Source organism: Simochromis diagramma, unplaced genomic scaffold (assembly GCF_900408965.1).
Source record: "Simochromis diagramma unplaced genomic scaffold, fSimDia1.1 OVJJ01000816.1, whole genome shotgun sequence".
NCBI classification, from domain to species: domain Eukaryota; kingdom Metazoa; phylum Chordata; class Actinopteri; order Cichliformes; family Cichlidae; genus Simochromis; species Simochromis diagramma.
The window spans coordinates 3,695,457-3,712,484 of NW_024386908.1; the positions used below are offsets into that span (position 1 = coordinate 3,695,457).

Sequence of the window (17,028 nt, forward strand, 5' to 3'; positions counted from 1 at the left end):
CTGTCTGTGTTATTTAAATGCAATAAGTTAACTGACCAGTGTTTCTCCCTGATTGACTGTTTTGTGGGGCGGGTGATCTCCACTGCGCCGACCTCTGAACCACTCTCTGTACTGTGTATGAGAGAATAATGGACGGTTTGTCAGTAAATGCACTTCCTCTTCTGCCTTTGAAATGAAGTTAGGGTCCGAAACTCGTGTGCTGCTGAGTTATAGCCGCTGTTATACGGTCGAGGAAGCACTGCTGATGATACATTGCTGAGTTATTGGAACGTACAGTGCCGTATGTACAGCCTTTGGCATTTTACTAATCCACCTGTGCCAAAGAGACTGCAAAGTTTAATATCAAATTATAGGACGTGTGTGTTTCATGATTTTGAGCACTGCAGTGCTCCATTTGTTTTTTGTTTTTTTTCTAATACCACGCACTATTAAAGTGGACACATCGAGGCGCACACTTGCAGAATACTCATTAATTTATGGGATTACTAGGAGTGTTTTTCTTGCTCTAGTCTTGCCTTCCCTGTGCGCTGACCACTCATGTTCCCACATTTCTGAGCCAGGAAAAGCCTGCTAGTGAACATAGAAATTCATGGGTGCAATTCCATACTTAAATTGCAGTGGTTAATCAGGCTTGTCAATAAACTTGTCAGTTTGTTATCCTGTTTATGTAGTGGTCACTTGGTAGCAAAATGTCCTGTTTTGATCTCTATTTCAGTTCTGAGAAGTTGAATTGAAACAGGAAAACAGGAAGGGCTTTGCAAGACTCAGCTAGGAGATTTTATTTTCCTGAATTTCTGACAAGTTACAAAAAAAATAAAAACTGGAGAGAAAAAGCAAAAGTATTGCTGTCAATCTCAAGAACAGGGGAAAAAAGGCATTGCTACAAAATATGATTAAAAGTGTCTGTCCAGGGGAGATAAGGTTACAGAGCCCTGCCGCACTTGCATACAGACTGCCTCTCGCTCACTCAGTCACTCCTATACTGTTTACATCTCTCTCTTTTCTCTGCACTTTTGGTTGCCTTTTCTTGCCGTCAGACTGAAGCTGGGTCCTCTTACACAGCTCCTGTCTTCCTGCCTTTGGTTGATTTTTGACTTCCAGATTCATGCAAATGTTTGGTTGTCACTCCAAGCTATTTATACAGGACTTTTTATTTCTTCCCCAGCTGTTGTCACAAATAAGCCTTGCCCCGAGCTTTATTTGAGACTCAGTCTGGCTGTCTTTAATACCAGCACATTTGTTTGGAACAGCAAAATTTTAGGTGTCCAGTTAAACCTCGCTGTACCCTAAAATAACACATGTTGTAACCTAACTTGTCAAAATGCCTCCAGAAAAGTCCTCATACCAGGATGTACTTTGAATATTGTGTTCCTTCTTTAAGGGACCGTATACTCCTAAGTCACTTGCATTCAAAAGGCCTTGGTAATTATCCCCTCTGTGATGGTGCTCTGGAGGAAAATGAATAGAACAGGGAACATCTTATCCTTTGTCTTACTCCCTTTTTAATTCCCTCTGCTCATTGCAGAGTTATAAAAAAAAGTAAGCCACCATACATAACGAGCAGCTGAAATAAAAAGCTGTGCAGAGGAAAAGGGGATTTGTATCTTTCTTTCTCGCCCTGCAAATGTAAATTTCTGGATTTTGACAGGAAAAGAATGTTTTATATTCTCCCATTTTTTTCTATTTTTTCCCCTCTGTCTCCTTTTTCGTATGCGTGGCTAAATACATCATGCAAAACTGCTTCCAAATCTTCCCTAAAATGAAATTGTGATGAAAGACTGGAGTGTTTGAGCTTCTCCGAGATGCTTTGCTCGCACTCTTGAGCTTCCGTTTGAACAATATAACATATCTGAGATGGAGGTGTTGTTTGTTTTCATGCTGCGAAATGTTAAACTTGTGCTAAATCAACATCATATGTTTTTTTGTTTTTATCTCGCTCACCAGGCTGAACCAGAGGGCTTCTCCCATTTTCACCTGTATGTGTGTGCGGCCTTCCTGGTGAGGTGGAGGAAAGAGATCCTGGAGGAGAGGGATTTTCAGGTAACACAGAAGGCGATGGTGTTGATATTGACATTTGTTTACATAATATGAATATTTATAAATGCCATACTTTGGTTATAGGGGTTGGGGGTGGATGTAAAATTGTGTTTCTATGAGAAAACTTGTTTTTAAATCATAGACCGTCCACAGTAGTGCATATACAGCACTGTGCAAATTTCTTTTGGTTGCCTTGGAACAATAGAAATGGATATTTATGAAAACGTGCAAGCATATGTGGAAATATAACAATGTGAATTTCAGATACTGTTCATCGTGTGATTCGATCCATTTTAGCTGCTACTTCTTTTGCTTTCTGAGCCTTTGGTGGCTCAGAAGTTGCTTTTTGCAGATGATGTGGTTCTGTAGGCTTTATCAGATGGTGGGCTCGAGCTTGCCCTGGAGCAGTCCTCCAAGTTTGACACCATGGTTCACAACTGGAAAAGTTGGGAGTTCCCACTGCAAGTCATGGGCAAATTACTGCCCCAGATGTCTTGGGAGCTTGGAGAGGGCAGTGGGAGATTGACAGATGAATTGCGGCGATGGCTCCCGTGATGTAGACACTGGACCAGTTTGTCGTGGTGACAAGAGAATTGAGTATTAAAGCAAAGCTGTTCATTTACTGGTCAATAGTGAGCGAAAGGACGAAATTGCAGATACGAGAGGCGTGAAAGAGCTTTCTCTAAAGCAGTGGTTCTCAGGCTTTTTACATCATTCCCCACAAAGCAGGAAGAAGTATTTTCAGGCCCCACCTAAACAAAACAATGACAGAAAAGCCTAGCTGCAACTTTATTTAGATAATAAACTCATCCACAATAATGCCTTTGGTAATTTTTTTTTAAACAAACAACTTTCATTTCAAACAACTATTTGTAACTTTTGTAACTAGACTGCTTCATTAGTCTGCACCACTTCTTCAAAAAAGCATCAAGTTAAACAGAATGTGAATATTGCCAAACATGGAAAAATAAAGTTCAGTCTTAGTCTTACAAAAAAGAAATCCAGAAACTTGTGAACAGATATATATATATATATATATATATATATATATATATATTTAGTGAGAATGTAATACTGTTCACCCTTAGTGACTGCAGTGAGCCTGTTTTTGACTGCACAGCTGTGGTGGGGCGTGGTCTGCTGCGGGGAAGGCGGACGCACCTGAACGGCACCCCCAATCACTCAAAGTAGATTTGCTATTCCTCCACATCGAAAGGAGCTGGTTGAGGTGGTTTCAACATCTTCTGGGCATGTCCTGGGCAAGATGTTCTGGGAATGTCCTACTGGGAAGAGACCAGGACATACCAGAGAGATTATATCTCTCGGCTGGCTGGGAAACTCCTTGGTGTTCTCCTGGGTGAGCTCAAGGAGGTGGCTAAAGTGAGGGAGGTCTTGGTTTATATGCTTAGGCTGCTGCTACCACGGAGCGGTTAAAAATGGATGGATTGGACTTCTTCTTTAATCTTCCACTTGTCCACTTTCCTCAGATTTTTTTTTATCCACACACTGCACACCATGTTGAGGTGCCTCAAGTGTTTTGGGAGTCACTTTGCCAGTGCAAAATAACTTTATCATTCCTGTTAGACTGTGTTAACAGAAACTGGAACAAATTATGGTTTTGTTAGACAGGCTGCTTGTTACAAAGCACCTAAAGACACATTTTAAAACAGGCTTTTTGCTAAATGTACTATTATATGTGTTTGAATGATTCATAGGTTAGTGTTAACCAAGTTCAATAAAACAAAAACAATAAAATCAAAATGGTCAGATACAAGGACTGGTCTGAAAATGAGTGGGGGAAAGTAGCCAGAACACCTGGAGAACTTCTGCTCAGGAGCACTTTTTTAAAAAGTAATAATAAATTCAGACTCCTTGGAAGCAAAATATTTTAAAAAAGTGATGGGTGGCTCAAGACTTCTGCACAGATCGGTGAATTAACTAGGGTAATTGTTGTCGCTTGTGTCTATATGGGGGAATAAAAAAAAAAGATCTTAAAAAATAAAATTCCCAGCTGCTTAGTCCCAGCAGGGGATTAGTTTAGGCTTGGAATAATTCTGCAGCAACTGTGTAGTAATGATGGCAGAAAAATCGAAACCCTTTTGGCTGCAGAGAGAGCGATTTGCACTCTGAGCACCAAAATACTTCAGATTTTGGTCAGTAGACGGCAAAACTGCGGAACCTTAACTGTGCCGACTGAAGTGTTATTGAATAAACCTTTTGAAGTAACTAACAGGAGACTCTTCACACACAGCACGTCCCAGAGATAATTGTTGTTCCATAGTTTTCGAGGCAGAACTTGCTCAGTGTGTTGAATTTCCACTTCAGATTTTACAAGTTGTGATACTTGAGAGGTTCAAACCTGTGTGGGCTCTCCGAACGCTACAGATGTACACAGGAAGTTACACACGGTGCTGGTTTTTCTGTCCAGTTGGTGATGCTGGTGGTGATTTACTCTATGCAGATGAATCTGTCGGTTGTGCGAAAGCAATATTAAAACAGTCTGCCAGACTGCGGAGTTGTTCATGGCCTACATCCCTCTCCATTACCTCCCTGGTCATTAACTGCGAGGTTCAAAAGTCGTTGTGAGTGCATTAGTAGATGACAGTAGACAGCTGCCAGAAGGTGACTTTGGTTGCCAGCTCACTGGGGGGACTTGCCTTCTTAACGGTAGCAACACATTCTAGCATCGTCACATATAAACCTCATCTCTGCTCTTTGGCAGCTCTCTCTGAATCTCTGTCTTGTTGTATTCTTCTAACTTATCCGTTTGGGTTTTTCTCAGTGCTCTGTTCTCTATTTTTCTTCTTTTTAACATTTCCCTCTACTTTCTCTGCTCCTTCCTTATCTTATCTCTGACCTTTCTCTCTTGTTTATTGTTGATGTCTTGTAGTCCTTTGAGTCCTCTCACTTGTGTGTTCACAAGTCAGAAATATAAAAAACATCATAAGGAGGAGGATGAGACTGAGAAGTAATCTTACGTGATACTTGAGATAACATTGACATGGAGGATATAAGATGCTCACAAGCTGCTTTGACTGTCCAGACAGCTGAGCAGATCTGCTTTGCTAAACACAAGTGTTAGGATTGGACAGATGGACACTTTGTAATGCTTGTGCCTGCATAAGTGTCGTCGCTAGGTGTGAGTTTCTCTTCTAACCACTATGTGAAGCTCAAAAATACACACTCTTTTAAGCTTGCACAGTGTTTACATTATAACTTTTTGTCTTAAATGTGCTTTAAGTGCATGTGTGTGTATTTGATTTGATTTTGTATTGTGCACATGAATGCATGCACAGACACATATTTACACTTCCAACTTTAAAGTGTGACTTTCTGACTGGTTTTGCATGCGGCCGATGCAGTGGCAAACAGCCTGTTCTCATGAAAAAGACAGGGAAATGTGAGGTTTTGAGGAACGAGAGAATCTTAATGGGAGAGTAAGAACAGATGCAATTTTAGAGCCACGGAGGAGAGAAGTTTTTGCACCGAGACCATAAATACGTTGTTGCACACTTTCCTCTTGTTGTTCCTGAGACAGTTTTATTTAGACCAGTCTTACGGATGATTAATTAAAGCCGAGCCTGCTTTGGTTTGCAGCTTGCAGGCACTTGAGGCTTGAGGCAATAACCACATTTCAGAATGGAGCCAATAAACAAAAGGACTGCAGTATCTGGTTTCCAAAAACACTGAAAGCACAGCTGCCTCTTGGTTGGAAGATATGTAAACTGTGTTACCTATGTTAAAGTTTTTAAAATTTTTACTCGTATTCCTGAATTATGGCTAATCTCATTGGATGACTGATGTAGCACAGCTCAGTACTGAGTGGATATCAGCTGATCAGCTAATAACATAGTTTTTATTTGCTAAAAGAAGTGACTCGTAGTACTTCAGAGGTCCTACACAGCCCCTCAGTCGGTTATATAGAATGAAAAGAGTGACAAAAGTACATCTGAAATGAATACAAGCAGCAATCAAATGGCTTTAATTGTGTTCTTGATATTTGACGGTCATGACCTCAAACCATCTTTTCTGTGCCTCCTGTTTCATCACGTAATAAATGTGAAGAAGTCTTCAAAAGTCGCACGAGTTGGTTACAGTTCTGAAAAATGTGTGTTTTAGGTGGAGGCCAGTTGATTAAAGATGGTTCATCCACTCAGTGAGACACTGGAGGCTATCAGAGTCTGAAGATGAGACACTGACTGACTCGTCTGTCCTTTAGTATTCTTCATATCGAGCTTAAATAAACTGGTACTTCTTGTTGGAGTCCAATTCAGACAGAACTTAAGGTGGTTCTAGTTTTTTTTTTTTAATGGGTTTCTGCAGTTTGAGACTATGCACACACAAAGTCCTTGCTAACCTTTTGTGTCATTAGGGGATTGTTGGGATTGTTGGCATGTTAGCATGACATCCTCTAAGTTATTTAATGGGGGGAATCTCCACAGATCTGGCTTGTTTGTCCAGCACATCCCACATTGATTGAACTATATTTTAGATTATATTTTCCTCCTTTTCCTTGATATATTTAGATTTTATAGCTACAGTAGGTACTCAGTCACTCACAGATACACACGAGAAACAACACACATACTCATAAATAGCTACAGCCAAATGTCATCCTGACATTTTCCCCCACCCAGTGCACAACAAATGAGCTCTCATCATCTATTTGTTTATGTCTTCACGGGAAGTTGTTGTCTGTACGTAATGGAACACAGATGTCCTCTGTGTGTTTGTCTGTGTGTATCAGTTTGTTTATGTTACGGACTGGATGCATATTTATTTATATATATATATTTATATATCACGAATATATTGAAATTGTGGATTTGAGTTAAAATTACAGAAAGTTTTACATGAAAATATACAAACCTTTACTTTTGTTTACGGCCTTTGACAGGCATATTGCCTTAAGGGGGGGGGGAAATGGTTTGTTTTCTCTCATTTGCTAATTCAATTTACCAAGTTTTTTGATACAGATTAGTGTCTGTGTGGAAAGAAAAGTAAAGATTTCTTCTTCTCTCAGCTTTAGTGGTTTAATTCCAAGAGATTTCTGCCTCTGATCCGCTGAGCCTTAGAGTTTAAACGTGGACCTGCCAGGTTCTTAAGGGCCTGTTGAACAGACCTTATCTCCACATGCTTTATCCAGCAACCCTCACATCATCCCTCTCCTCTCAAGCCTGCTTTTCCTTCTCTTCCAATCTTTCTCACAATCTCGGTTAGTCTTTTCTTTCTCTTACTAATTCCTAACTTCTCTGTTTTGTTTTTTTTGCCACTTTTTATTTCTTTGAGTCTCAGCTTCGTATTTCTCTTTTTCCTGGTCTCTTTATTTCATTCTGGCTTTCGTTCTTTCGCCATTTATCTCTCTGGCATTTATTCTTTTTCTCGCTATCGCCTTTTTCTCTCGCTTCATTGAACTTTATCTTTTACAACATAAATAGTAGAAGGATTCTAGTAGGGCTGCGCGATTAATCAAATTTTGTTTTCAGTTTCATTTTTGTCTTCCAGCAATTATGAAAACCAGATATTGGAGACAAAATTGTTCTGTATTCATTTTCACAAAGACGTTTTCCTTTTTATCTTGTGATTCAAATGCGGCGCAGCCCCTTTTGCAGTGTTACACTTTTGCTGCTGCCTAAAAGCCCAAATTATTGTTCAGCTTGAGCAAAAATGGGGCAAAGAGGTTTTCATTTGTAAAATTTGTAAAATGTATCTCAAGGAATTAAATTCTTAAAAAGTTTTTTAAATAAAGCCTGTCGTCTTCAGAGTTTCTTTCCATGTCTGCGAGGAGTCAGCCGGTGCTGGCTTAATACCCTTCTTCCAATTGACACCTCTGGCTCATGGCACCACAGCAATTCCAGTTAGAGATTCATTAAACCAATGAAAACAATAAGTCCACATCTTTACATATCTCTGTCACCACACTGTTCAAACTTTTGAGAACTTGTAATAAGCCCATCTCAGTGCAACAACATGTTTATTTCATGCTTGTCCCAGTGGGGATGTTGTTTGCCTCTCTTTTCCATTCCTATTTAACATTCTTTAAGGGAGACGTCTCCTCCTTATATTGTCTGCTACAACATGCATGCAAACACGTAACACACGCTTGCAGCGGTATAATAAAGGTTTCCAACCGGTTTCAATCAATCTGCTCATTATTGCACTGAATTGCTTCTCCAATTTCCCCAGGCCTGGAGGGAAAGTTCACTTGTAGCAGCTAGTTAGAACAGTACAACATTAACAGCTTGTTCAGCTCACAGTTCTAAATTGTTTTGATTGATTTGAGCTTTGTTCAGGTGGAAAACGATATGCTCTTGAAAATCTATGGATAACGTTTTTGTCCTAGATCGAATACTCGAAAAGCCTCAACCTTGTTCTTCTGTTTATTCTGGTGATATACTGAGTTCTCTAATTCTGCCCAGTCACTGCAGTGTAGTCACTAGCTGTGGAAAAAAACGTGAGCTAATTGACTTTAATGTTAAATGTAGAATGTGAGGAGCAGCGGCGTATGACAAACTGCTGGCGAGTTACATTCTCAGGGTCCTCAGAGGGACCGCGAATGACTGATTCACTTTAATAGTTTTAATTAAAAAACGCATGCAGAAAGTAATTTAAAAGGATAATTCATGCATTGTTATCAAACATAGTAGCGAGAGTAGCTGTGAATCTCCTCTCTTGGTTGTGGGATTGGATTGGTTAAGCTGCAAAATGAAAAGCAGGAGTATGGCACTCCCTAAGCAATCTGCCTTTCACCGTTCCACCTCAGCTAGCACACTACCGCAAACTGCCGGCCTGGGCTGCATGGATAAGTTGGTGCACGCACATTTCCACGGATTCTTTTTCCCTCTGTCACTCAGAGTCACACGCCCATAGACATGACAACATAAACAAGCACAAAAGCTGTTCTCTCACACACAATACTATTTCATTCACACATTTGTGAGTCTACTAGCATGCGACCACTTTGAAGCACACACCCACATACTGTACGCACAGTAATGGGCAAGCAGGGGGATATAATGCAGGTATGTGTTTGCACTGCTGTTTATAGGAAAGGCCAGCACAGTCAGCACATTCCCATTAGTCTGTAATGCCTGCAGACGCTAACATTGCCACTGCAGAACTCCTAAGTGACAATAAAAAGCGTCTCCTCTTTTGTTTCTAAGACTTGACTGTGGCCTGCAAGTTTGACTAGTATTCATAAGTCCCTTAAGATTCACATGTAAGAACCATGTAACCGTGCTTTGTTTGTGATATTTTGAAAATGAGCAATGACCACTAGCCATAAATTCAGTTTGATGCTGCTTCTTGTTTGGATTTTAATACCAACTCATATTCACTGATGATGTACTCCTGTTTTTTGTTTCTACTGCATAATGTACACTTGCAGTCAAATGTTTACATGTTCTGGTGATGAACATGAATCTTATGGTCTCGCCTCCAATTAGTTTTTCAGTTAAAATGGTTGCTTTCTGGGGCAAAACTGACTTTTACTTGTTAAATATATTTTTGATGGATTTGAGGTCAAAACTTTGTTAACCTTCCTTGTGTCCAGGTTGACACTGATGATTGGAGATTATGCTAAAGGATTTTGAGATTGTCTGCCAACTTTATTGTTACAAACAATGTTACAATGTTACGCCTTCCCTGGTAGAAAACCCTAGAGCAAGCTGACATGCTTAGCAATTTAATACAGCGTTCTTGGACTTGATTTCTCAGGCTACGTCCACACGTACCCGGGTATTTTTGAAAACGCAGATTTTTCTATGCGTTTGCGCCTTTCGTCCACACGTAAACGGCGTTTTTGGTCACTAAAAACGGAGATTTTTAAAAACTCCGGCCAGGGTGGATATTTTTGAAAACTCCGTTTTTGCATTTACGTGTGGACGAGAAAAACGGAGAAAACGCAGCGTCAAAGATGCGCGCATTTTTTGACGTCACACTGTGCGCCACGTTATTGTTTCGGTGAAATGAATTTCTACAATACTGTTACTGTTAATTCTACTCTCTGCAGTGTTTAAATGCTTACATATAAACACACAGTTACTGTCCCTCCACACATACGACTCGGTTCTGCTTCTATGCCCCATCTTTGTTTACTTTTTCCCACCGAGGCTTCTAGACTTCTGATTGGCCAACATTTCTGCACGGTTATGAATATATCGCCACCTGTTGCTTTGGCATGTTCATAGCAGCGTTTTCCTTCATTTCTGCCTTTACGTGTGGACGGGATTATTTTTTAAAACGAAAACGGAAAATCTCCATTTTCAAAAATACCCGTGTACGTTTTCACGTGGTCAGGATTAACCAAGCTTTATCTCCTCTGTAAAATTAAGCCAACACTTCATCACCACAATATAACACAAAGTATGTTCAACTTTAGGGATATCTGTCTCTCCAGTTACGAACCTTAAACCACTGTGAATCCAGTTCACCTGCTTTGATGCAAATAAAAGTGACAGCAGGTACACTGGAAAGGCAACCCCCAAAAAAGGAATGGGTTTGTGGATAACGGCCACACACTATCACTCGCTCCCTTCTACTTTCTCGCTCCTGCCTGATTTTCCTCTAGTTTGGTCTTTAGTTAGGGTCCTTTTCACTACTGGTAGGATGAGACAGTCCCTGCAGCCCATTCAGGTAGCACAGGTAATCCAGCTACTACAGAATGGCACATCCATATATGGCATTACAAAAAAGGTTTGCAGTGGCACGCAGAGAAGCTACAGGCTATACTCAGTCATGATTACCAACAGAAAGTTTACTGCCCTTGGCCTTGACAAGTTAAAGACATTTTGTAACTTTCAGCACTGCAGAATTAATCATCTCACAGGGTGTATGTACATTTCTCACCTTGTGCATATAGTATTGACCCTGAGTTGATTTCAGAACAGCCCAAATAAATTAAAATCAAACTCTTGAGTTTCTTTTTTCTTAAAGCTGTATGTTGTGCAATGCTTTCACCTAAAATAACAGTTCAAAGACTTTATTGTAAGCTCAATATGGGAGTGACATTCATATTTATGATCAGTGCATGCAAAGTGTCAATCTCCAGCTCTATGTGTTTTCAACAACTTCTGTTAATCATGCATCAGGGCATCATTATATACAGTGTATGCAACTAAACTGACCATGGCCATCTAATATTGTTACCTTGAGATTTATATTAGTAAGGACTGCTGAATAGTCTCTATCCCGAGGATGCTCGATCCTTGTGATTGTTAACGTGAGGCCAAGCGTTTGTGTGAGTACAAAGCTTTTAGTTCTGTGTAAACGATTACAGTTTTTTTTCAACAAGGCACCGAGGAGATCGGTCGTGACGGAAGTGAGAGGTGGAAGAGCCAAAGAGGGAGAAAAAGATTTGCTCTCACTTTAATTAATGGTGTGTGAAAAAACTGTGGACCTTTGTAAATGTCAGCTGCTGTCCTCAGATCCGTTACGTGTGGAGAACGCCTTGGGTTAGCCAGCCTTGACAATAACGGAAAGAAGGGGTACTCCAAAGGAACCAGAGTGTTCTGGAAATGTCAGCGCTATTTCAATCACTGTCACAGGGCGCAAGGAGCAAAACCTTGTATAAGATCCTTTTTGTTTTTTTCCTGGACTATGAGCAGAAAACAAAAATCCCAATATAACATAAATACATTGCAAAAACGGGCAAGTGCACCACTCTTGTGTTGTAATATAGAATATATGTAAATGGACTGTTGTCAGGACAAAAAGCTGCCGCTGGTCTTTATGAAAGAGAAGAGAAACAAGCCTTTTCCCTATTTAGAGTGCTTATCTGCACCACCCATTTCTAAATAATAATGCAATTATTTTACTCTGTGACACAACTCACAGAGAAGAAAACGCAAAAAATCCATTCAGTCTAATTATCAGAACAAAGTGTGTCCCTGTCGAGACGCCAGGACAAATTGGAACTCTGATGATTTAATCAGGACATCTGGTCACTCTAGATGTTTTATTCTGTCAACATAAACACTGCAGTATGTTGTGAACAGTGTGATCCAACGAGTCCTCTACTAGAAAGAAAAGAATAGTTTTATGGATGTTATTTTAAGGTGCCATGTGGTAAAAAGTTGTTTTTCTTGCCCATTTCTCAAGCTTAAAGTTCGTTGTCCTGATTAACTTTTCTTTTTTTTTTGTCTTTGCTTGCATATGTGTACATGAGCAAGTCGCTGTCAAGATCAACACCTTGCAATTTCGCGTACAGAAGCCGGTCCCACCTCTGATCATTAATTCCATACTTTACACCCATTTATCACAACAAAGACCTTCTCATTTTCTCTTCCTGAACTTTCTTCCCAAACTTGGTTTGCGTCAGCAAACGCTCACAGGGGTTTGTAGCTGCTCTGATTGATGACACTGTAGTCAATAGTGTCGAAAGTGAGACAAGGCCACCTCCGGTAAACAGTTTTTAATAATCACCTTGCTGATTGAGTGCTGCGTCCAATTTGGCATATGAATGTATTCGTGCCAAAACAAGAGGAGAGGAATAAAGGACCGGAAAACTCAGAGCTTATATGGTGGAAGTAATTGTGTAACCCTCCACCCCATCCTCCCGTTTACTCCGTGACATCCTTTTCTTATGGCTTTTCTTACGCCTACACGCTTTCCATCATTGACAGCCAAAGTTTGCTTTCAGGCTAACTCGTGCCGGCTTGTACTGTGAATTAATTTGCTGTACGATTTTGATGACCAAAGCTGCTTGGAAAGTCAGTCATCAATCACGGCATGGTATTGAGTAGACTTGAAGTAAGGAAGTGTGTATTTGCGCGAAAAACGTGTTCACAAATGCATTTGTGTATTAGCTTTCTAATTTAGGTGTGGTGTTGTTCTGTTGATTGGTCCAAGTTAGCCTTTGCCAGGAAATCATTTATCAAGTGAAAATAGTCATGAATTGGGTGATTAGTTTGCTCTTTGAGTACCGTTACCAAAATTATCATCTGATGAGGTTTATTCCCAAATAAGCACAATAGTAATGGGAAGTTTACAGCTTTTTCCCTTTTTTGCCCTGAGATAATAAAAAACAGGAGTTGCTCTGTCAGCCTGTAAGCTAACTGCATGTCCCCTTCTCAACTCAGTTAAGACACAAAAATGCCAAATAAACAGCTATATCGACCTGCTCGTGAGGAATAAACAGAGTGCAACAGCAGCAGGAGAGGGAGAAATAGATTTTTAAGACTAAGAGAAGAAAAGAGTTTTTGAGGAACGCTGTGGGTCATGAACTGAGACATAAATATTGAATTTTAAATTCAAATACCCTTCTATGCAGTCAAAGCGATCACCAACGCACTTCTGCTCCGGGGTTTTTCTCATGGATCTCGAACTCGTGATTAGGAGGGCATTAACCTTTCTGAACTTGGTGATGGTTTGAGATAAACTGTTTAGTCTCCAGTTTTGCTTTTGTTTGATTTATTGTAGTAGAGTTCACGGGGCATCCACGTGTTACATATTGGGCTCGTATATGCGATAGAAATGTATTTCAGTTGTTGGTTTCATGCATTTCTTGTTTGAAAGTGTGACAGCGAAACAGTTTTGCTAGGATTTAGTTGATAATTGTTGATATGGAGCAAGGCCAAATGGTTAAATATTGAGTGCTTATGTACTTTGATATTGCACTCGCTGAAAATCGAGGGGAAATATCACTGTAAATGCTTCAATGCACAAAAGGAGAGACAACTGTTTCACCGCTTAAATTGCTTCTGGCGGGATTGTTCCAAAGGTTATGAACTTGTCATTGGGTTGGCATTGACTGATACCAAATGGATGCAAAGCTAGCTCCCTATAACTTAACTGTGGAAAGCAAAGGCATTTTTGTCATAACAGAGTGTCCATACACGCTTTTTTATTGTACTTATCAAAGCCATTAAAACAGGTCTTTACTGTGAGGTTGGAGTATCCAAATGATAAATGAGAACACCCACACTTGTAGTTCCATGTGTACTGAAAGCTCTCAAGCAGTCTGCCATTTTCTCATTCTTTAATCCCATTCACTCCCCCGCAGTATTTAAATCACCAAAGGTGCTGGCCAGATCCACTGTCTCCTCGAGACATAAATGTATGTATTTTATTTATAATGCATTAAAAAGCACCTTTTATGAGCTTGTTTATTTTGTTTTCGGTTCTGTAGTCTAGTTTTGATCTACTGCTCAGCAGATATATTAGTAATTGTTGAATTATATTGGCATATTTAACCTCTTCAAAATATTTTTTTTGGCTTTTGTGACTCCAGAAGCGCATAACTGAGCAAAGCAGATTTCTTACGTTTGTTAACCCTTTAAGACCTACCATAGAACCAAGTCCGCCAGAGCTTTTTACATGCTGTAGTGCCATTTTTGTGAGCATTTCAAGTTGATATACATCAATACAACCATTATAGCCCAAATTTTAATAATATGTATGCATTAAGTGCATAGTAATTACATAAATTGCAGAAAAGTGCAATAAACTACAAAAAAATTTAAAATCGTTTTTGTTTTTTTAACATATATTTTACAGTTTTGAGGTTTATCCCTCAAAACTGTAAATACAAAAAAGTTGCACAAAATAGTTTCCCACCACAGGAAATTTATTTTAAGTGTCTTCATAGTTTTATTTTTGAAATACACCAATTTTCATATACTGCAGGAAAAACGAAAATAAATATTATAATGCAAAGTTGCAAAAAAAACAGCATATGCATCAAAATAAACTATTTCCAGCAGTGCAATATGAGTCCTAAGCATCCCAGAACGATACACGAAAGGTCTAATAAAGTCAAAACTAACTTTTAAAACACAAGTTATGGGCTCATGAGGCCCTTATGGTAAAAAAAAAACAACTACATTTCTGCAAACTGAATGTCACTTCCGGGTCAGCAGGACATGGCAGACATGCCATAGTTCGTGCTGCTGATTGAAGTAGGAAGTGTTACAAACCAGCTGATAGGATCGGCAAAGCCTGTTTCGGTAATATTATGTTTTGTTGCTGCAATGCTTTTATGCGTTTTTGTTGTGGAAGGAAACTGTCAAACTGTGGCATAGATGAAACGTTGTTTATGCAAAAAAATTATTGCGCTATATTTTGAAGACTGTGACCAGGATAAGCATTTTGAAACAAAAAAACAGACACTTGTTATCCATAACAAGAACTCCATAACAGCAAATGAACTGTACAACAGAAAATACAAATGCTATTTATGGTCTCCTCACAACAGTGATAAGAAAAGTAAACTGAGCCAATATGGCATGTTTGTTAATACACATGTTAATGTGATCTCTGGTCTCCCACTCAGAGACACAGGTCTCCGAGTGTCCAGCATTCAGACGGCTACCTGAGGACACTCATGTGAAAGAAAATCTGCTCCCACAGATATGTAGAGCCAAATACTGTCAACAAGGCCTCTGCAATGTGACAGTGATGTACACTGTCTTATTGGTATATGTATGATTTCTATACATTTTACTTCAGATAATTATTTAATAACAGCCAGACAATTTTAATGAGAATAAGAAAGTATTTCTTTGTGCCCCCCTTTCCCTGTTAATGCCCTACCTGCCCCCCTGTCAAAACTTTGCTAGACCCGCCCCTGCACAGTTACCAGCTGTCAGCTGCATAAAAAAGGATCCTGGCGTTATTTGTCTCTCAGAAACAGTTCATAACTTCCCTTCAACTCATTCATGTCACCTGAAAGGTAAACCTGTTTCTCCATCACCTGTTCAGCTCTGATGATTCAGTAAGGACATCTCCTGGTTTCATCTTCATGTTTCCCTCTCACCAGATAACCAAACCGATATCATGACCAGCAGCCTTTACAGCTGTGGCTCCAGCAAACATCAGCTGATACTAGAAAGTAATATTAAATAAATTCTAACAACAGCTGATCAAGCTTAAACGTGCTGCTGTTGTTTAGCGCACCATCAGCTGGTTTCGTCTTTCTGGTGCAAAGTGGACGATAAATAAACAAGAGAGACGATCAGCTGATCATTGATCAGTTTCATGATTGAAGTAGCAACAGGAGGCGGGGGGGCAGCTGTGCAGCGTAACGACAAATTAACTCCAGCTTTGTGTGTTTTTCATTGTAGCTGAAGTACGGGACAAACCGTGTTCCTTTTCAGCTCAATACGAAACGCGAAATATTTTCTCCGAATACGAGACGATTCCGTTTGTACAGGATGGTTGGCAACTCTACTAACTAACTTTATGAATAAAATAAAGTTCACTCTCAGTAACATCATAGCACCACCCAGCTGTATAGAAACTCCATCATGCTAGCTAGCACGCAGTACGAGTTATTGTAACTGACTGTAAAAAGTCAGCACAACGAAAATAAACTCCACCTAAACTTGGTTTATATCTGACCCAGATAGACTGCAGGTCATAGCTTCTTACCTGAAGTTAAGTTCACCTGACACTCGGACCGGCGGCCGCCTCGGGTCTCTCTTCTTGCCTCCCCTTTCCCTCATCCACCTGCTGGCCTCCACCACTTGCTAATGTTACTGAATCTGTGGAAGCTCCGCCTTCTTCTTCTGATTGGCTGCACCTTGCAAACAGTAGGTTTGAACAATAGGTAGGTGGGGCTTCCGTCATAATCAGAGCTGTTTGTGTTAAGGAGCTCTGCTGCACTGAAATAGAACCTGAGAATGTTGTGAAGGATCAAGCTTTCAGGTTTTTGTCTTTTTTGCGAATTGATTTTGGTGCATGTTAACAGTTAGCCTAGCCATTCTTGCTCAGGAACCAGTCTTAGCAGATCACCAGTCTATAAATAGTAAATACACCTGTTTGATAATTATGGCATTGTGCTGATCAGCGGTGACAGTGCATCAATAAAAAAAACTCCCATCAACATTTACTTTGTTCATTTATTATGGCAACAAAACGGCCAAATTACCCATAGAGACAACATCACATCCTGCTACGTGGAGCTTGGCTGTGCCATCCTGTGTCGGCTCTTACCTGTGCATGCTACGGTGCCCCACTCCTACATTAGTACCCACTGTTTGCCAGAGTGCCCAT

At 40.0% G+C, this 17,028-nt stretch overlaps 1 protein-coding gene and 1 long non-coding RNA gene across 4 annotated transcripts in view; one reads left to right on the forward strand and one right to left on the reverse strand.

The window, feature by feature from the left end:
- Positions 1-17,028, forward strand: part of tbc1d22a (TBC1 domain family, member 22a) — a 159,100-nt gene that overhangs the window by 127,005 nt on the left and 15,067 nt on the right. For all 3 annotated transcript variants that reach the window (XM_040035039.1, XM_040035041.1, XM_040035040.1), the window contains one exon: positions 1,945-2,040. In XM_040035039.1, coding sequence (XP_039890973.1) covers positions 1,945-2,040 — 96 coding nt within the window. The remainder of the gene's footprint in view (positions 1-1,944; positions 2,041-17,028) is intronic.
- Positions 7,955-17,028, reverse strand: part of LOC120735600 — a 19,547-nt gene continuing 10,473 nt past the window's right edge. Inside the window, exon 3 of the long non-coding RNA XR_005696309.1 lies at positions 7,955-8,051. This is a non-coding gene — a long non-coding RNA (uncharacterized LOC120735600). The remainder of the gene's footprint in view (positions 8,052-17,028) is intronic.